This window comes from Mus musculus, chromosome 12 (genome assembly GCF_000001635.26).
Source record: "Mus musculus strain C57BL/6J chromosome 12, GRCm38.p6 C57BL/6J".
NCBI classification, from domain to species: Eukaryota; Metazoa; Chordata; class Mammalia; order Rodentia; family Muridae; genus Mus; species Mus musculus.
The window spans coordinates 3251119-3273235 of record NC_000078.6 but is presented as its reverse complement, the minus strand read 5'-3'; the positions used below and the strand labels follow the sequence as shown (position 1 = coordinate 3273235).

Below are 22117 nucleotides of genomic sequence, written 5' to 3'. Positions count from 1 at the left end.
ACATAAATACAAATGTATGAATATAGAAATAAATGTTTTAGTTTTTTATTTTATGTTGAAAAGGTTTACAAATAGGAAAAATGCTGGAATGAACTCTGGGGTTGGGTTAGAACTGAAGGCGTATGAGCTTTATATATTACATGTATATGGAATAAATAATTATAGATATGTAGGCATACATATATCCATTGGCTAATACACACAAATGCCTGCCTATAGGAAAGGCATAGAAACAATGTTATTCCAGTAACCATGAGCATATTTCAAATACAACCCCCCTTTTAAAGATTTATTTATTTATTTGTTTATATATTATATGTAAGTACACTGTAGCTGTCTTCAGAAGAGGGCATAAGATCTCATTATGGATGGTTGTGAGCCACTATGTGGTTGCTGGGAATTGAACTCGGGACCTTCAGAAAAGCAGTCAGTGCTCTTAACCGCTGAGCCATCTCTCCATCCCCTCAAATACTCTCTTTAAGAGTTCTTAAAGAGTTGCTGAAGAGATGGCTCAGTGTGAAGAACACTTGCTGCTCTTACAAAAAACCTATTTGGTTCCTAACTACCATGTGTCTGTAAACACACACATAATCTTTAAAAAAAAATAAACAAGCCAGGTTCTCTGAAGAACTTGTTTTTAGAGCTAAAGTAAGAGAAATAAAAGGTACTGATGATTCTAGATTATATGATGCCAGAAAATAAAGAAGTACTTAGAAATTGATAGATGGAAAAGAGCACAGGAGCAAATCTAAGTAGCATTTAATGGCCAACTGAAGTGAAATAATACTACTGGGTTGTATCAATGGAATATACTATCTATTAGTTCATATTGGTGAGCAGTTGAGGAAATAAAAAGATGAACATTATAGCTACAAAGAGCAAATCTCAAAGAACTTTAGGTCGTGTAAACAGAATGAAACACAAAGCCAGAGAGTAGGCCATACTTGTTGCCCAGTTCCCCACTGCCAAGCCTTGTCCTCCAGTCCCTTTGCTGTACCACTGATATTTGTTATTTAGGATCTTTCCAAGGAAGAAGCTCTAGTTCTCAGTTTTAGGAAATAAAGATTTCAGTACTGTTAACATTTTTATGATTAAGGGTGCATGAAGAATGTAGTGCATATCAGGCATGTGGCACATGCCTTTAATCTCAGCTGAGGGAGACAGAGAGAGGCCAGAGGATCTCTGAGAGTTCAAGGCCTGAGGAGTCTACATAGTGATTTCTAGGGTGGCTAGGGCTACATAGTGAGACCCTGTCTCAAAAAATAACGAAATAAATAAAATGTAGCACATACCACTATTAATGCTACTGAGGCAGTTCAATTCATTTTTAAAATGGTAGGATTGAAACAAGGGCTGTACAGTGGGCATGTATACTCTACAAGGAAACTATGTCTCCCTTCTTATTTCCTTATTTCCTTATTTATAGTGTAGGAATAGTAAGGTGGAGTAGGGTTGTTCAGAGCATTTATTTAATGGAGTAATTCAGGCAAAGAGCTTTTTGGAACAGTGCTAAGCACACTGAACTGTTGACTAAGCTGTTATTATTGCATGAAAGGACCCTTACACTTTGATATAGTATCAAGACACTTGTTTGCATGTACATATGGCTTAAAAAAAGAATGTCTACATTAATGTCTTTGTTAGGGTTTTACTGCTGTGAACAGATACCATGACCAAGGCAAGTCTTATAAAAAACAACATTTAATTGGGGCTGGCTTACAGGTTCAGAGGTTCAGTCCATTATCATCAAGGTGGGAGCATGACAGTAACCAGGCAGGCATGGCACAGGCTGAGCTGAGAGTTCTACATCTTCATCCAAAGGTTGCTAGTGGAAAACTGACTTCCAGGTAACTAGGGTGAGAGTCTTAAAGCCCACACCCACAGTGACACACCTATTCCAGCCAGGTCACACCTCCAGATGGTGCCACTCCCTGGTCCAAGAATATACAAACCATCACAATTAGAAAATGACATTTTAAAAATGCTATTAATGTACTATTCTTGAAAGAGCTGAGACTAAAACCTAGTTTTTTAAATGCTAGATTAGGAGATGTTTAAAAGTGTTTGTATTAGATTGTTGATGCTTGATTTTACTAGATTAAAAACTACAAATGTTGACAATATGAAAATTGATAAACTTTAGCTCTCTGGAACTTATTACATGGGTATGTCTACATTGACTGTTGCACAATTTATGTTGGCTAGAGGCTGCAGTTAGTCTTCTTGCCACTGGATGGTGCTTGCATGACATTTAAGTGGAATAGAGTTGGTTCTTTTTAAAACAAAAGAAAATGAAACAAATTCTCACAAGGTACACCAGATTGGTCTTGAGTATACAATGATCCTCATACCCCTGACTCCCCAGCAGTTGTATTATTGGCATGTGCCACCATATGTTTTCTGATGTTTCCCTCTTGAGCAGCTGATATTGATAACACATTTACTGTAGTAAAGGAAACACTGTTTTAAGCAGAGTCTCAGGAATCATCAAAAAGTAGAAATTCTGTTTGTGTTTTTATATAAGCATAACCTGTTGGCAGGTATCGATGATTGGATCAAGTCCTATATTTGTTTCAGCAGCTGATAGGATTGCAGGAGAATCTGACCATCCTATTGACAGAATCTTAGAGGATGATTGATATGTCTTCCTATCTTCTCTAAAGAGCTGAGCTAGTTAATTATTTTATTATTTATGTATGGGTATTTTGCCTGCATGTATGTATGTCACCACTTATGTGCCAAGTATCCACAGAGGTCAGAAGAATGCATTGGGTCCTCTGGAACTGGACTTACAGACTGTTGTGAGTTGCTGTTTGGACTGTTGTGAATCAAACCCTGGTCTTCTGCAAAAGCAACAAGTGCTATTAACTGCTTACCCAATTCTGTTGTCTTGATCCCTAAATTTTATCCTTAGCTTTTCTGCTTAATCTTCCATGCTTAGCTATATACAATTGTGTTTGTTAGTTGTGTGTGGAGGCACACACCTATGATTCTAGCACTTGGGAGATAGAAGTAGAAGGATAGGGGGTTTGAGGCTAGTATGAGATTTACATAGCCAGATCCTATATCAAAACAAAATAGATGTGTGTGACTAAGAAGGAAAACTGGAGTGGTCATGCTAAGAAACAGGGGCATCAGGCTGGTGAGATGGCACTGACTGCTCTTCCAAAGGTCCTGAGTTCAAATCCCAGCAACCACATGGTGGCTTACCCATAATGAGATCTGACACCCTCTTCTGGTGTGTCTGAAGTCAGCTGCAGTGTACTTATGTATAATAACAAATAAGTCTTTGGGGTGGAGCAAGCAGGGACCGAGGGAGCAGAGTTGACCGGAGCAAGCAGAGGTTCTAAAATTCAATTCCCAACAACCACATGAAGGCTCACAACCATCTGTACAGCTACAGAGCACTCACATACATAAAATAAATAAATAAATCTTTAAAAAAAATAGAAAAGAAAACCGACTCTCCCAAATAGACTGTTTAAAAAAAAATCCAAACAAACAAAAGAATGATGGGCAGGCGTCCTTGTTTATACTCAGTGATGATCCAGGTGACGTTTTACAGTGTTAGAGAGGGTATACTTGTAAATGTGCCTCCTTGGCTAGCCTAGTTTTTATTTCAGTTAATATTGTGGGTACAAAAACAAATTCTTACCTCATTACCGCCTTATTTTGCCTTTCTCAGACATTTTTGGCTATTTCTTCTGTTATTAGATTCTGTATTTTTGTAACAAAACAATTTTTTCAGGAACCCATTTTAAAAATATTTATTTTTATTTTATGTGAATTAGTGTTTTTCTTGCATGTATGTCTGTGTGAGGTTGTTGGGTCTTCTGGAGCTGGAGTTACAGATGGGTGTGACATACGAGTGCTGGGAATTGAACCCAGGTCCTCTGTAAGAACAGCCAGTACTTTCAACTGCAGAGCCATCTCTCCAGCCCCCAGAAATGGGTTCCTATAATGGAGCATAAAAATTTAATACCACAAGATATTCCTGGTACCTCTTTATTTCCCTTCCAAACAGTAACAACACATTTTGGTTAGGTGTTTAACCAAGTCGTGTACTGTAGTTGTGTTTCTTTCCTGGTTATCTTTATAGTCCTTTCATTTTTATAGTCACCTAGATTTTCAGGTACTCTCCTTTAACTCAAACAGAATCAACATACCTTGTTTTTTCATAGATTGTATTGCTATTTTCTCTTCTGTCATTTACTCCCTAGGCCCAGCAGACATCCCTATTCCTCCATTTCTTCCTCTTTCTCTTTTTTCTTTTAAAGATTGGGCCTCATGTAGCTCAGACTGACCCTGAACTTGTCTTGTAGCTGAGGCTAACCTTCCTCCTGAGTGCAGTGTTGATAGTGTGAGGCGCCCTCTTCAAAATAACTTCTCATTGTTTTCCAGGCCAATTTGACCTGTTCTTTTCATCACTCTATTAGTGATTTCCTATCTTCCACTTTTTTGATTTGGCAAAACTGTCTTAGAAGGATGCCTGTGTATAGAAATTCACACTTTGCCTCAGAATGCTTGTAATTGAATCTATAGGTAGGAACCCAAAGATAAACAGGAGATAAGGTATAAAGATTAATGTGCACATGTGTGCCAGAGCCACAAAGAATGAAATCCAAAGAAGGGTCAGATGGTTGCTGTTATAAATGTCCTTTTGAGAAAGAGAGGGGGAAAGCAGTTGTTGGTAATTTAGGATTAAAAAATGATTTTTAGGGTAAATGGCTGATCTTGGAGTAGAGAAGATACTCAGTTTGGAGAGGTTCCTGCCTGGGTGTTGGTGACAATTTAAGGAAAATGAAGAGTCATCTATATTCCATGCAAGCTGTTTTCTGTCCAGCTAAACTCTCTGGGGTTTTAAGTTGGCTCTATGCAGTAGGTGTCTCATCTGTCCTGAGAGCTAGGAAACCTGCATCTTGATGTTTCTCCCCACCAGCCCTTAAACAGCTTTCCGTGATTATATGCTATTATTGCTGTAGGTGGGGTTAGGTTGAATTTATTTTTGGAGAAAAAGGTTAGAGAGCTCTCAGTTCTCAGACTTTTCACAGCACCTGTTATGGTGTCACACTCTGAGACACTGTGTCTTACTTTACACACAGGGGCTGAATTCTTTGCTATCTTTTATGATTGAGAATAGCTTTCAGTTGGTATTGGTGTTGAAAAAAGTTGGTGTGTCTGTGGTGTATGCATATATTCTGTGTTCATATGTATACATGAGAGGTCCAGAGGCCAAATTTTGTGAGATAGAACCTCTTACTCACCTTGGGCCCTCCTTTCTTCACCCCTATCTCCTGCTCTAGTGCTGGAATTAAAAGATGTACTCCCACACTGGGATCTGAACTCAAGGACCTCATGCTTGCACAGTGTGATGGTTAGATAAAATTGTCAACTTCACACAGCCTAGAATCACCTGGAAAGAGTCTCAGTGAGTTCATATTGGACTGTCCTGTTGGTGTGTCTGTAGAGTATTGTCTTCATTAAGTCTATTGACTTAGGAAGACTAGCCACTGTTGTTAGAAGCACCATTCTCTAGGTAGAGGATTCTGAAGTGTGTGCAACTGGACAAATGGAGCTAGCTACACACAAGTGAGCAAGTGAGTGTGTGTGTGGGGTGCATCCATGTCTCTCTGCTTTGGACTATTGATGTGACATGACAGCTGCTTTAAGCTCCTGCCACTGGGATTTTCTAGTCTATGGTTGACTGTGAGCTACAGTAAACCACCTTCCTGCTTTTTGTCAGGCTTTTGTCACAGCAGCAGAAATGAAGCTAGGACAACACAGCAAGCGTTTTACTAACCACGCCTCCCATCAAGCTCTCCTGACACTTTTTATCTTTTGGGTCCTACTGCTGCTTTTGAGATGTTTAGAATTGCCCTTTAATGGGACTTGTTTTATTTTTCTGCAAGCATTTATAAACTCCATTCACAGTGTTTTTAAATTTTTCTGTGATGGATGTGTCTTGATAACTTTGTGCTGTACTTGATGACTCTTTGAATTCAAAGGCAAATTTCTTTGGTTTTATGTTTTAAATAGCTCATGGAGGATGTTGATTAAGTATAGTCCTGAAAGCATTCAAGTGATGTTTCTTTTTAACTTTTATTGATTTTGTTTTTATGAACTTGGGTGTTTTATCTGCATGTATGTGTGTGCACCATATATGTCCAGTGCCTGAGGAGGCCAGAAGAGGGCATCCGATCCTCTGGAACTGGAGATAAACAGTTGTAAGCCTGGGTGCTTGGAATTGAACTGGATCTTTTGGAGGAGCAGCCAGTGCTCTTAACTGCTGAGCCATCTCTACAGCTCCTAGGGTGATCTTTTTATCTTGATGAATTAAGCAGATCATTTGAAATATACATTTTCCAGTGATTTCATATTTTTATCCCAAGGGTTTTAGAGATTGTCTCAATTTTATTCTCTTTAGTCATATTTCCTAAAATAGTATTGGTTGTCAGGGTTATCAATTAAGACTAGTAAACTATATGCCTAGCTGGAATCGTTGGTCTTAATCAGTCTTCTAGGTTATGTTAGGACAGTTATTCCCAAGGAAACAAAAATATAGGCTGTAGCTCTAAAGGTAATGCTGGTAAATGTTCCTTTTTCCTTTTCATTAGCTATGGTGAATCAGGGCAACCTAGAAAAATTGGATAATAATTTGACAAACTCAAAATCAGGGGGAAAAGAAATTCAAGATTTTAGAAAGAGGAACATTATGGATTGTGGATGCCAGCATGCTTTGTTGAGAGGCTAGTTATTAAAATGAGTGTGTTAATCTTGGTGGCACATACCTTTAAGCCCAGCACTTGGAGGCTGAGGCAGAACCCAAGAATTCATAGCTATCCTGGGCTACTTAAAGATGAAAAGAGACAGAAAGAGAGTCTGATTAATAATCAGTCTCTTCTCCCACACCCCCCCCCCCAGCCCCCAGAACACAAGACTCAAATATTAATTCCTCCCCTAGAAAAAGTAGTTGCAGATTTTTAAAATACGTGAACTTCAGAAATGATGTGTACTTGATAAATTGTCACCCTTTCTGTTGTCATGGAAGCAGTGGGGGCAGTATAGATACTGGGATCACCTAACCGGTTCTAGTCACCTTTAGATTTTATCTAATTTTTGTTTGTTTGTTTGTTTTGGTTTTTCAAGACAGGGTTTCTCTGTGTAGCCTTGGCTGTCCTGGAACTCACTCTGTAGACCAGGCTGGCCTCGAACTCAGAAATCCGCCTGCCTCTGCCTCCCAAGTGTGGGATTAAAGGCATGTGCCACCACTGCCTGGCTATCTGTTTGTTAAGATGGCAGTACATTTGTTCTGAACTTTGGTTTACCTTTAGGTGTTTGAATTTTAAATAGTTTTTATTGTTAATTGCTATCTAGCTAGGGCTTGATGACAGATAACATTGACATTCGCTGAGAACCAAACCTGAGTAAAGAAGAGGCTATTTTCTTGTTCTGCACACCAGGTTGGCCTTGAACTCACAGGGATTCCCCTGCCTCTGCCTCCTGAGTACTGGGATTAAAAGCGGGTCATACCACCACCAGGCTACTTAAAAGAAGGTGTGTATGTGCCTGGTATACATGCATGTATGCAGGCAAGAGGCTGTAGCTAGTGTTTCTCAATCACTGTCCACCTTATGTTTTGGGATTTCGTTTTAAATATATTTATTTACATGCTTATTTGAGGGAGGGGGCATGCATGTGGAGGTCAGAGGACTACTTATGGCTTATGGTTTTCTCGTTTTACTATCTGGGCCCCAGGGATGGAACTTAGGCTGTCAGGCTTAGCAGAAAGTACTGCTCTTGCTGGGTGAGGCATCTCACAAGCTTCCACATGATATTTTTTGAGACAGGGTCTCTCACTGAACCTGGAGTATACTGATAGGCTAGATTTGCTGACCGGCAAGTTCAGAGATAAGATACTCATGTAACTACCACTTTACTGACTGAGCCTTCTTGCCAGCCTGTGTCTCACAAAATTTCATTTTAGTTTGATTTTCCCCATAAATTTTTATTATTTTTTTCTATGACTCATGAATTTCAGAATGTTTTGCAATTTTCCTAGATAAGTGTTTTGTTATTGATTTTCATTTAATTTGTGGGGTCAGAATACATTGTGGCACATGTTCATTCTGTACTGTAAGAGTGTAAAGTCCCAGCATTGGGGGAGGTAAAGGCAAGTAGATGTCCATGAGTTGGAGGCTAGCCTGGTCTAAACATACCAAGTTCCAGACCACAAAGTTAAGACTACAAAGTTAGACTTTGTCAAAAACAAAACAAAACAAAACAAAACAAAACAAAACAAAACAAAGTGGTGGGGCAACTTGGGATTTTTCTGTCTACAGTTAAAAAAATAATTTTTAAAAGGAATAGACATTAAAATCTCCAAGTAAAATATTAAGTATTTAAGTTTTTAAAACTATTTTGAGTTTCGAAAAATTGGCTGTTGCCAAGTAAAGCATCAATTACAGTTTATCTTCCCTGTGTTACAGGAATAGACTTTAAGATCAAAACAGTGGAACTACAAGGAAAGAAGATCAAGCTACAGATATGGTAAGCATTCTTCCTTCCTGTATTGGTGCAATTTGCTTTCAGTTTACAGCAAGACTCTCCTTTGCCATTTATTCAGTGTCTTCTAGACTGCCCTTCCTGAACAAGCAACCTGTGACCTTTTAGGAACTGGAAATTATTGCCCAAAGTAAAAATAACTGTCTCAGCAGTGTCCAAAGCACAGGGCTTCACCCACCGTGTGGACTGAGGGAGGGGCAGTGCTTTGACTCCTTGGAATGTAGCACTCCTTTTGTAGGGTGTCATTGGCAATAATAGTATTTTACAACATTCTCTCATCTGTACATACTTAATTTTGTGCAAGGAAAATTCTACTTTTGCTTTGTTTTAACAACCTAATCATACTAATTAGATTGGTAAAAAATAATTCTAATGGCAGGGAAAAACTGCTTGGTTTTGAAAACAGGAAAAAAGTGAAAATAGGCTTAGAAGTATATGTTATGGTTTAAAAAAGGGGAATTATAAAGCATGCAGTGTTTAATTGCTCTTCACATATTTAACATCAGTTTTTCTTTTGGGTTGAATCTAGAGCACTGGATTAGATTTGGACTGTGGTGTGAGACATTCTAAAAGTAGTATCACTAACAATAGGCATCTTTATCCTTGAGCAAAGGTAGTGAGGCAGGAAGCTTTTTCTCTTGGTTTAAAGTTGTTAGAGAGATAGTGCAGTGGTTAAAAGCAAGACCTTCTTCTACAGAGGACCCAAGTTCAATTCCCAGCACCAACATCAGGCAGCTCACAGCTACCTGTAGCTCTAGCTTTAGGGGATTTTGAACTATAGGCACCTAAATGTGTTTGCACATGAGCATGTGTGTGTTCATATCATTATCATCATCATATGTTGCTCATTGCCTTAGTTGCTGGAGGCTACTTAGCATAGTGAGAATCCATGTATTGGAGCATCCCAGATCAAGCCAAGCCTGATGGCATATGTTTGTAATCTCAGTATGTGGAGATTAGAGACAGGATGATCAGGAATTCAAGGCTACATAGCAGATTCTAGGAAAGCTCTGGCTACATGTTGCCATGTTTAAAAAACAAAACAAGGGAGCCAGGTCATTTTGATAAGGTACAGTTAAATTGAGAGGTATAAATGTAAGCCAGGTGTGCTGGTACATGCCTTTAATCCCAGCACTCAGGAGGCAGAGGGTCTATGTGAGTTTGAGGCCAGCCTGGTCTACAGAGTTCCAGGACAGCCAAGGACTACACAGAGAAACCCTGTCTTAAAAAACAAAAACCAAAAAGAAAGAAAAGTATAAATGTATAAAGTATGCAAATTAAAATGGACATAGAAAACTTTAAAAAATTTATCTGGGTTATTCTAACAGAAATTAGAGGCTATAAATAGGTGTTATGGTTCTGAAAAATGAAGACAAATTTTTTTAAAACAGGTCCAGTTAGATGGCTCACCAAACCTGACAACCTGAATTTGATCCTCAGAACCCACATGGTAAAGGCGTTACCTGATTCCCCAGAATTGTCCTCTGATCTCCACATACGTGTCTTGGCATGATGTGCCTCCCCCACCAAAATAAGAAAACGGGTTATTAATAAATCAAGTAACAGTGAATAGCTGATTAAAACAAATTTCTATAAACACAAAATGGTGATTACTCTTTGGGAAGCATTAATATTTTAATATCTTTAATGTTAATATTTCATAGCTAACATTATAAACCTGTAGGTAACATGATGTAGGTTTAGCTAAGTGTGTTGTGTTCCTTTTTAGTAGAAAATTTAGTCATAGATTTAACCCTGAAATATGTGTATAATTTGCTGACTCTGTGATGTGAATGACTAGGGATGGGGAAGCAGGAAATGTTGGTGATATTCATAGTAGAGTAATGAAAGTTTCTTAGGCTACCTAAACTATAGTGAGACACTAACCTGAGTCCTGACACCACTTTCCCAAGGCACATTTCAGCTGCATTACATGTAGGAGACTTGAAGCTTTCTCTAAAGGAGTAGAATTATTGGTCAGTTTATACCACCTCAGGAAAGACCTGAAAGCAAACCAACTCGCCTGTGTTCCTGTTATGTTGAGGAAGACCTTTGGCACTTTTGGCTTTTGTTTTGTGGTGCTGGGGGGTCAAGACAAGAAGGAACAATTTTAAATAATGGGGTGATAGAAGGCCTCAGAGAGTAAGGAAAATACATCAATATATGAAGAACTGTTCTAGAAAGGGAAGAGGGTGGAAGTTTGCAGACAAATGGGGGTCAAGACAAGAAGGAACAATTTTAAATAATGGGGTGATAGAAGGCCTCAGAGAGTAAGGAAAATACATCAATATATGAGGAACTGTTCTAGAAAGGGAAGAGGGTGGAAGTTTGCAGACAAGCAGGGATAAATGGGAATGGAGGAGGCTGTGTCTTCAAAAACCAAAAGAAGAAACTATGTAATACACACGATGTTTGTAGTCACATGTTTTATGTCCATTATTCCTTTGTTCTCATTAATTTATTGATTCATTCATTCATTCACTTTACACCCTGATTACTGCCCACCTCCTCCCAGTCCCCTATCCTCTACCATTCTTAGTATTTTTGTATATTAACAATCAGAATGCTACAGGTCCTTCGAGCCAGAGAGACACGAATGACATGGACACCAAGTCGGGTTCATGCAACAGCTTCTTTACTTGTTCTCCTTCTTGCAGCTTTTCTTACAACAACTCCCCTTACAACAGTTTCTCTTACTACAACTAGCTTCTACTTAGGGCAAGGGCTAAACAACAAACCTCCTGTACTCGAGGCGAACTGACCTCATTTAGCTCCACCCCACCTCATCCAATCAGAATTCACACACGCACACGCGCACACGCGCGTGCGCGCGCGCACACACACACACACACACACACACACACACACACACACACGCACGCGCGCCTGCGCTCCAAGCACAAGCTCAGGTCGGTCACCAATCACGAGGGATAGACTAGCCCGGCAGGCAGCCCGCCCATGCTCAGGCAAGGCAGTAAGCATCTTGGCCCATGCGGCCGCACCCGCTTCCCGCACAGAACAAGAAGGAGTTTTATGAAAAATAATTACTTAAGTATCCTCTCCTTTCAACTTCTAGGGGGAAAAGTAATTTGTTCTGAGTTGCCCAATATTTCCTCTCCCTTCTTGCCTTGGCTGTCAAGGTTTTCAGTTAAATTCTTCAAATGACTCAAAGCAAAGGAGTTGAATAATAATCTCGGTCTTTCTTATTTCCAATTTCCTGATTCTCTCTTGTTACTTTCTCGTGTTTAGTTATAAAGTGCTTCAAAGCATGTCTGATTAACATGAGAGAAGAGAACTAGTTCTGAGACGATTCTATTCCCTCTGGGTGGTGACCAGATTCCCTGCAGAAGACCAGAGGGTGCTCAGGATGATGGGCATGTTGGCCAGCAGAATAACTGTAGTTGACAGTGGCTAGTGGAGCCCTCTACATCCTGACCAGCGTAATTGTTACAGTTCATTTTTGGGGTGGAGACTGTCTTGACCCTGGTCTGCTTGCCATTATATCTGCTCCTGCACTGGCACACTTAGGGGTGAAAGCTGGCTCAGTGTTTAAGATTTTGCTATACAAATAGGACGATCCTCCAGGATCTTGGTATCCTTGTCTTGGCATTGCTTCCATGAGCTTTGTAGCCAGTCACTGCTGCTGAATCCTCCCAGTACCCTCTTCTAATAACATTGTGCATGCAAAGTGCCCACAAAATACATAAATACATTTTAAAAATAAGCAAAAGATATTAATACATTTTTACAAAACTATGTTTACATGGTCAATACTTTTAAGATATCCAACATTGTCAACAAACAGAAATGAAACATAAATCCAAACCACAATACTACCACTTCAACTCCTCTAGGATGGCTATCATCAAAAAACCAGTAACCTATGAGGTAAGGACCTACCTACGTGTGTTACCCTCATCTGTTACTGGTAGCAATATAAAATAATTCAGACCTTTTAGGTGAGTTTGGCCTTTGCTCCAAACTTCAAACACAGGACCAGAGAAATGGCTCAGCAGCTAAGAGTGCTTGCTGCTCTTTCAAAAGACTTAAGTTCAGTTCCCAGCACCTATATCAGGCAGCTCACAAGTGGTTGTCTATAATTCCACCTCCAGAGGATCTGCCCCCTTCTCACCTCCTTGGGCAACACTTGACGATCATTTTTAGTTGGATGGTGGGCGCATGCTTGTAAATGGCAACATTAGTGAAGCTGAGGAATGAGGATTGTGAGGTTAGCCTAAGATACATAATCAAGTCTCTATAATCCTAGATGACATGGCCAACTGTTTGTGAGTCTACTTAGTGACTGAGATAATAGAGAAAAAAATGGCTACTGAATTGAAGACAAGATTATTGGTGTTCTTTTGAAACACAGTCTCTCTGGATTAAATAAAAGGAATATGACTAGAGTTGGTTGAGGGGCATGGAATACAGTATGTAGCTCAGTACTTAGAGCATGTGCTTTGTCAAGTGTGATCCTGCTTAGGTCAATCCCCAGCAAACACACCCCTGCTCACCCCTCTGAGTTAATTAACAAAGATCTGTGGAGAAACAGCAACTACAGACAGTCTTTATAGATGTTTGCTGAGGGGAGCAGTGGGTGGGATATATCTCAGTGGTAGAAATCTTGTTAGACATACTTAAAGCCATGAATTCAGGAATTTTTTTAAAAAGATTTATTTATTTTATGTATATGAGTTCACCGCAGCTCTCTTTAGACACACCAGAAGAGGGCATCAGATCCCATTACAGATGGTTGTGAGTCACCATGGTTGTTGGGAATTGAACTCAGGACCTCTGGGAGAGCAGTCAGTGCTCTAAACAGCTGAGCTATCTTTCCAGTCCCAATGAATTCAGGTTTTAACACTGTAAAAAAGTTCGCTAGGAGGTGTTTTTGTTTTAAACATAGACAAAAGCTTCTTCTAAAATTGTGTAGACCAGTATAGCTTGCAGTTTTAACAAAGTACACTAAGAAGAATTAGCCACATAATTTAAAAACATTATATTTAGCGGCAATAAATAAGCCAAGACAATGTGATAAAGAGGAAGCCACAGACACATAGGGTAGTAAAACAGAATAAAGGAGTCCAGGAAGCTGGTTCAGTGAGGAGAGGTGCTTGCCACCAAGCTACAACTAAATTTGATCCCATGATCCACGTGGTGGAAGGAAAGTGCCAACCCCTGCATGTTGCTCTGTTACCTCCACACATAACACCACGATGCACACATGCCCATCATATGCCCAACAGGTAAATATAATTTAGATTATGGGGTGTGTATGTGTATGTATGTACACACCATAAATTCCAGGTGTCTATAGAGGTTAGAAGAGGGTGTTGTGGGCTACAAACAGAACCTGGGTCCTCTGCAAGAGCAACAACTGCTCTTAACTACTGACCCACGTTGCCAGCCCCAGCATGTAGTAAGTATACAGAGAACTATTTATATATAAAAATAAGGGAAAAGCAAAAGAGTGAAATCTGGATTCTGTCATAGATAATACTGTAGAAGTAGTTTTGGGTTTTTTTCCCTACCCATTATAGCTCTAGGAGACCTCATATGTATTATAAGCTTCAGCACTATAGCTGGGAAGATATTCATGTTTTCTAACCCTCTCTGGCTGCCTACCCCAGCCATGTGTCCCTTTATCTGCCATCTTAGTCTTGGCCATGGCTGCTCATGCACCATCAGTGTCCTTGGGACGTCTCCCCTGGCAACCTGCCCATGGCAAATCCTCACTCTTTCTGGTCTTTTTCCTCTGTCCAGCAATTGGCTGATCAGCTCGTTATTAACCAATCAGAGGTGATGGAAAACAATTTTTACACAACATTGAGACGGGAGATGCTTGGCAGTGCAGCCACATCTCTAGGCACAGAAATCGGCATCTCAATACACAGTGCATAAAACTATCCCCCAACATAACACTAATGTCAAGATTTGGTTTTGCCATTACACTATAGTTGATATGTTTGGATTACTTTTGTGGACTAGGCATTAGGTGGTGCACATCTTTAATTAGAAGGCAGAGACAGGAGAATCTCTGAGATTAAGGTCATCCTAGTCTGCACAGCAAGGTCCAGGCCAGCCAGGACTAAGTAGAGAAGTCTTGTCTCAAAAGAGAAGGGAAGGTAGGCAATGGCTCTCCCTTTTAAGAGTACACATCTTTCCTCCCAGCAATAAGAGGCAAAGGGAAGTAGATCTCTGTGAGTTCAAGGCTAGTTTGGCCTACAGAGTGAGTTTCCAGAGCAGCCGGGGCTATAAGATGAAACTGTGCACCCCCCCCCAACCAAACAAATACTTAAATAATTTTTAAAATTGCTTTTACAAAAGGCAGACACTGGATCTACCAGACCCTCTTGTCTCTGAAGGGCACCAGGCAGTCATGTGGTGTATACGTATTCATACATATTATACATTAAAGTAAAAATAAAATTAGAGAGATGAGGGAGGGGACTGGTGATTGGCTCAGTAATTGGATTAAGAGCACTGGCTTCAATTGAACCCAAGTTCAATTCATAACACCCACATGGCATCTCACAACTATCTATATAACTTGAGTACAAAGGTGATCTGATGCCCTTTTCTGGCATGGGTACAAGGCACAGGTGTGGCACACAGACATTCTTGTAGGCAAAACACTCACACATATGGAAAAATAAAAATAATTAAAAAAAATTAAAAGTAGGAGGTAGAAGTGTAGGGAGGTGAAGGCATAGCACAGTGGTAGAATTCCTGGCCAGCATGTGCAGACTGGAGGGCAGTCTGCCTGAGTGAGTTAGTAAACAAACAGTTCTATAAGTGATCCTAAAAGTTGTGATCTTTAAATGAGCTAAGAATTTCACATGCGGGGCTGGGCTGGAGAGATGGCTCAGTGGTTAAGAGCACTGACTGCTCTTCTCAAAGTCCTGAGTTCAAATCCCAGCAACCACATGGTGGCTTACAACCATCTGTAATGACATCTGATGCCCTCTGGTGTGTCTGAAGACAGCTACAGTGTACTTACATAAAATAATAAACAAACCTTTAATTAAAAAAAAAAGAATTTCACATGCTTTGTGTTACCTTATGGAATTAAGAATATGAGCTGGGCAGTGGTGGCGCACGCCTTTAATCCCAGCACTTGGGAGGCAGAGGCAGGCGGATTTCTGAGTTTGAGGCCAGCCTGGTCTTTAGAGTGAGCTCCAGGACAGCTGAGACTACACAGAGAAACCCTGTCTCGAAAAACAAAATATAACAAAACAAAACAACAAACAAACAAACAAAAGGAATATGGATAAAATGGATTCAAGAGTTTTTAATATGGCTTGTGGATACTTACTAAGTAATTTCAAGACATATTTTGTCAATTCTTACTGTTTTTCCTTTCAGCTCAGTATGAGTAGGTCATTAATTTCTTGCCGCTATGAAGTGTGGAGCTTATAATAATAGTTTTCTGTTTGGTTCCTGTGATGCTGTTACTTTGGAGGCTAATACAAAGAGATATGAGCTCAAGCCTTCCTAAAGTTTGAGCTCAGCCTGTATCAAATAAAAGAGTTATGAGTGCTTGTTCTGTTTCTCCTTTGTGGTAAATAGTGAATTTTAATCTATATTTTTACTACTATTCTGTTTTACTCTTTATTTGAAGTTTAGTGATACTAAAGTACTCAATAAAATTATTGATGGTTATTTCAGGGACACAGCAGGCCAGGAGCGATTTCACACCATCACAACCTCCTACTACAGAGGAGCAATGGGCATCATGCTAGTGTATGACATCACCAACGGTAAAAGCTTTGAGAACATCAGCAAGTGGCTTAGAAACATAGATGAGGTAAGACATAGCAGGAGCATATGCCCTCTCTCCCTCAACAATCTAAACAGTTTATCTTCAAAATTTGTTCAATAATTCTATGTATTCAAGATAATAAAAATTACCAGTGGTTTTCCTGATGCTTTTCTCCAAATGAATTATTTCTCAGTGAATTTTTATTGGGTGATTAAAATGTTTTTAATTAGTAAGTTATGGGAAAGTCATATTGCTCCAGGCATTTTTAAATGTTTAGGTATTAAGACACTGCTTGTCGGGGCACACATGTAGTGGTCAGAAGACAGCCTCATAGAGTCTGTTTTCTCTTTACACCTTTATATGGCTTTTAAGGGATCCAATTCATGGTCCCCACGCTGACAGAGCAAGCATTTTTTTTTAGAGATTTATTTATTTTATATATGTGAGTACACTATAGCTGACTTCAGACATACCAGAAGAGGGCATCAGATCACATTGCAGATGGTTGTGAGTCACCTTGTGATTGCTGGAAATGGAACTCAGGACCTTTGGAAGAGCAGTCAGTGCTCTTAACCACTGAACCATCTCTCCAGCCCCAGAGCAAGCCTCTTGACCTACCAAATCATTTCATTACCTTGAAGCTCTGTATATTCTGAATGATAAATATCTGATTTGCAAGTATTGCCTGTTTTGTGGGTAGCCTTGTTGCTGTCTTTTGAGAGGTCTCATGTAGTTCAGGCTGGCCTTGACCTTGCTGAGCATGACTTTAATCCTTCTGCCTCTTCCAGTTTATGTGCTGCTAGGGATTGATCCCAGAGCTTCCTGTACACTGGGCAAGCAGTCTCCCAACTGAGCCATCTTTCAGTCCTTCTCACTGTCTTGGTAACATACTTGTAAAGCAGGAAAGAAAAATGAGTGGGGCTAATGGGGCATGAATTGAGAAATCTGCCCCATATCCCAGAGTCTGGTTGAAATTCTTCCAGGTTCGAGAGTCAAGAATGCCAATGCAGTTAGTAAAGTTTACTGTGTGATTTGCCTACAAAGATAGAGACCCTTTTTTTTTTTTTCTGTATAAGGATTTGTAGATAATATGCTTAAGGTCTTGGCATATATGAATGACCTTCACGTGTGGCCTTCGTCCTTCCCCAAATACTAGCTTGTAATTTTCTGAAAATTTTATTATTACTTAAGTGTCATTTATAATGAAAATGTGCCTTAGCTCTCTCTGCAATGCTTGTGATGTGTGGTTTTACTTTACAAGTCTGTAATCTTATCTAATGTGCTTCAGAAACCACCCTGTGATGTCACTTACAGAAAAAGAGGGCAGAAACAGGTGGAAGGTCCCTTAGAACAAAGTAATTTAAGAGCCATCCAAAATCCCAGGCATGGTGTGATGCATGCCTTTAGAGCCCCCCCCCCCCCAACTTGGAGGTAGAAGCAGGCAGGTGTCTCTGTGTTCAAGGCCACCAAAGCTATATAGTGAGAATTTTTCTTTTAAAAAACAGAAACCACAAATCATATGTATAATAGTTGCTAAGATGCTTAAATGTGACTCTTGAAATCATACTAACAACTAACTGCACAATCCTCTCTCCGGGTTCCTCATTTCTACCTATGCTTAAATGTGTGTTAATCTCTAAGTAAACTTCAACTCCTGTTTCACACTGACTTGTCCCCAAATTCTCTTTTTTAAAAGACTTATTAATTTTACTTATATGAGTGTGCCTGTATGAACAAATACTGCCTCTGTAATGTCAGAAGAGAGTATCAGATACCCCTGAAGCAGGAGTTAGATGTGGTTGTGTTTGATCTGGTGTGGGTGCTGGGAACTGAACTTGTGTTCTCTGGAACACCAGTGAGTGTTCTTTAGCTGTTGAGCCTTCTTTCTTCTAGAAAGCGCAGAAATGAGAGAAACTCCCCCCCACCCCCCAGGTTATGCTGAAATTCTGTTAAGGCTCTAGCTTAACTGGGTTTAGGTCTCTAAAAAGAACTGCTCAGGCTGCTACAAGCAACAGTAAACTCTGTCTCTAGTTTCCTCTTGTATTGATGCTGACATTTAGGTACACAAAAGGTTTTGTTTAATTGTTTGGTTTGGGTTTGGGTCTGTAAGTCGGGGTCTCACGGAGCCTAGGTTAGCCTCAGCTCTCTGACCTTAAATCCCTGAACCTCTATCTCTACCTCCCAAGTGTTAGGATTACAGGCATGTTCCATCACTCCTTTTCTTTAGGTTTATTGTAGGTATGAAGGTTTTGTCTGCATGGATGTATGTATTTGTATGCCTGGTGCCACAGAAGTTTGAAGAGTGCCTGAGGTACCCTGGAACTAGAGTTAACAGATGTGTGTGAGCTGCAGCTAGGTTTCTGTAGCCCAGACTAGCCTGAAAGCCATTATATAGACCAAGACAGCTTTGAACTTGTGGCAACTTGTGGCTCTTGCCTCCACCTTCAGAATACTGGGATTTTGAATTTGTTTTTAATTAAATGACTGAGATCTCCTAATAGCAGTGTAGTTATTAGAGATGACAAGGGCTCTATAGAACTTGTCTTAAGGCATGTATTTACATGTTATATGTACAGTCTAGTCAGCTTAAATATGTATAAATGATCTGTTTCAGATAATATCCATATCTTGCTTTTTGGAGAGAATATGTTTAGAAGTAGACAAGTTCTTTACAAGGGAATTAACATTTGGAGTGAATTTTAGGGATTGTACGTCTTTTGCTAGGTAGTTTAAAATTTGTAGGTCTTAACAAGGAAAATTTAAGGCTAGTAAGAGAGCATAGTGGCTGGAGAGATGGCTCAGCGGTTAAGAGCACTGACTGCTCTTCCAAAGGTGCTGAGTTCAAATCCCAGCAACCACATGGTGGCTCACAACCATCTGTAATGAGGTCTGATGCCCTCTTCTGGAGTGTCTGAGATACCTACAGTGTACTTACATGTAATAAACAAACAAACAAATCTTTAAAAAAAAGATAGCAGTTGAAGTGTTTGCTATGCACACATGAGAACTAGGTTCAATCATTTCTTTAGCAACCATAAAACTCAGGTGTGGCAGAGTAGGATTTTGTTGTTTTTTAGCTGCCTTGTCTGTGCCAACTGCCTGTATGGAGTACTCATAGAGGCCAGAAGAGGGCATCAGATCCCCTGGAACTATAGTTACAAACAGTTATGAGCTGCCATGTAAGTTCTGGGAATTGAACCTAGGTCTTCTGCAAGAACAGCCAGTGTTCTTAACCACTGAGCCATCTCTCCAGCCCCATGTATAGGCTTGTGATACCTGCTCTGGAAAGTGGAGACAGGGAACCCTGGGACTCACTCACTGGTCAGCCAGTCTAGCCAGTTGATGGTTCCAAGTCCCTGTCTCAGAATTTAAAAAAGGTCTCTGTGTCTACGTACCCATGTGTGGGTCTGCGTCCCTGCGGACTTACACATACACCACATCACATGCAGTTACACAGAAAAATACATGAATGTAAGAAACATACAGTCTCTTTAGAAAATATTAAGTAATCAATCATGTGAGTGTGCAGCGGTAATAATTTTTCCCGTTTCAGCATGCCAATGAAGATGTGGAAAGAATGTTACTAGGGAACAAGTGTGACATGGACGACAAGAGAGTTGTACCGAAAGGCAAAGGAGAACAGGTACGTGTGAGTAGGCAGAGCTCTGTGATAGAGACTGGGGACTGCCTGTTGTGACCGCAGTGCTGACGTGCTAAGCAGCCCTGCTGGGTCTTAGAAAAAGTACTTATGAAACACAGCTTACCCTGGGAGAGACTTTTCCACTATGTCACTAACATGGGGAGGAAGGCCACATCTGTGCTTTATATAAGCCACGTTAAGAGAAATGTGTCAGCAGTTGTTGTTTTAATCTTAGAACTTTAGTATGCCAGTTATTAAGATTCTGAAGTTTATAACTAAAAGACTGTGGCAAGCAGAAATTAGGTATATCACACTGAGCTTCTAAAGTATGGACAGAATACCTGATTTAGGATATCTCAATGAACTCTTGAGGTAGAGAGAAGGTTGTTTTTATTACCTACCTCTCTTTTTAAGATCTTGACTCCTTAAAATGGTCTTTACATTCTAGCTGACACTACTGCTTTCAGAGTCCCACAATTGTCTAACATGTTACTGCCACAGTTGTCTGCCCACATTTGGCAGTTGCATAATTTTTTTTTTTTTTTGCTTCTATTTTAGATTGCAAGGGAGCATGGTATTAGGTTTTTTGAGACTAGTGCAAAAGCAAATATAAACATCGAAAAGGCGTTCCTCACATTAGCTGAAGACATCCTCCGAAAGGTAAGTTCCTTATGAAGCAACATTTCTAAATTATTTCGTCTTTTTTGTTGGTGGTAATAGTAGTTTTTGTTTTATACATACCTTTGGCTGGCCCACAACTCTTGATTCTCCTGTCCTAGCCTTCTAGATGAAAAATCTTGAGTTTTGGTGCTATTGTTCCTAAAAGATCCTGATCCTCAAGAATATAGTAAGGAGCCTGTAGCTAGATGGTTAGAATTTATGTAGCAACCTGAGGTAGGCAGGCAGTGGTAGTACCCCAACCCCAACTCCTCATGTATGTTGAATGTGTAATGTTGGTGCCCAAACCTGCAAAAAGAAGTGAAATTGGGGCTGAGGGCACAGATCATTGGTTCTCAGTTTATGGGTCGTGACCCCATGGGGTAGGGGGGCGCAGTAAACGACCTTTCACAGGGGTTGCATATCACATATCCTGCATATCAAGACATTTATATTATATTTATAACAGCAGCAAAATGACAGTTATGAAGTAACAATGAAAATGTTATGGCTGGGGTCACCACAGCATGAGGAACTTATTAAAGGATCCTAGCATCAGGAAGGCTGAGGACCATGGTGTGATTGTCTAGTATGTGGGAAATCCCAAGTGCAATCTCTAGCTTTCAAAGCATGAGAGAAATTCAGTGTGGATAAATACATAAAGGCTCTTTATAGTATGTTGAGCAATGAGAAGCAGGTTAGAGCCCAGTGTGATGACACATGCCCACATCCAGCACTTAGGCAGGTGACACAGGTTAATTTGTATGCTGAGGCCAGCCTGGGTTACAGAGAGACTCCAATGAAGTCTGTCTCAAATTTAAAAAAATAAATGAAAGATCAAATGAAAGCTTGTGGTTTCATTTAAAAAGTATATGGTACCAAACAGTGTAACACACATATGCCGTTACATATGGCAAAGGGAGATCTGGAAAGGGAGTTTTTTTTTTTTTTTATAAATCTCTAAATTATGTAAACATTTACTGTGTTTGCTTCTTAAGTATCAATTCGGCTGAGAAATCAGGTCAGTGCCAGAGCACTTGGTTAGTATGCCTAAGGTTCTGGGTTCTACACTAGCTTAGTCTGCATAGTACTATTATAGCTGTGGATATAGTAAGATATGCTATCTCAGAAAAGAAAGGAAATTATAGCCCTTTATACATGAAAATGTAATGGAAACCTACCTTGTAAGCTAATCTGTTTTGAAGATGGAAAAGACATTTTGAAGTAAAGCATATTGGCACACATTTTGAATTCCTCCGTTGGGATGGTAGAGGCAGAACTGCATACTGAGATCAAGGTTAGCCTGTGTACCACTGTGGGATCCTTTCCTTAAAAATCAAAAAACTGCTGAGTATAGTGGTGTACACTTTTAATCCTGGGAGACAGAGGCATATGGATCTCTGTGAAAGGCCAACTTGGTCTATATAGTGAGTTCCAGGTCACTCAAATCTACATACATAGACCCTGTCTCAAAATAATAAAATAATAATAATCTT

General features: G+C 39.9%; 1 protein-coding gene across 1 annotated transcript in view; it reads left to right on the top strand.

The window, feature by feature from the left end:
* Rab10 (RAB10, member RAS oncogene family) overlaps positions 1-22117 on the top strand; it is a 62542-nt gene that overhangs the window by 36734 nt on the left and 3691 nt on the right. Inside the window, exons 2-5 of the mRNA NM_016676.5 lie at positions 8487-8547; positions 16231-16369; positions 19878-19967; positions 20523-20624. Coding sequence (NP_057885.1) covers positions 8487-8547; positions 16231-16369; positions 19878-19967; positions 20523-20624 — 392 coding nt within the window. The remainder of the gene's footprint in view (positions 1-8486; positions 8548-16230; positions 16370-19877; positions 19968-20522; positions 20625-22117) is intronic.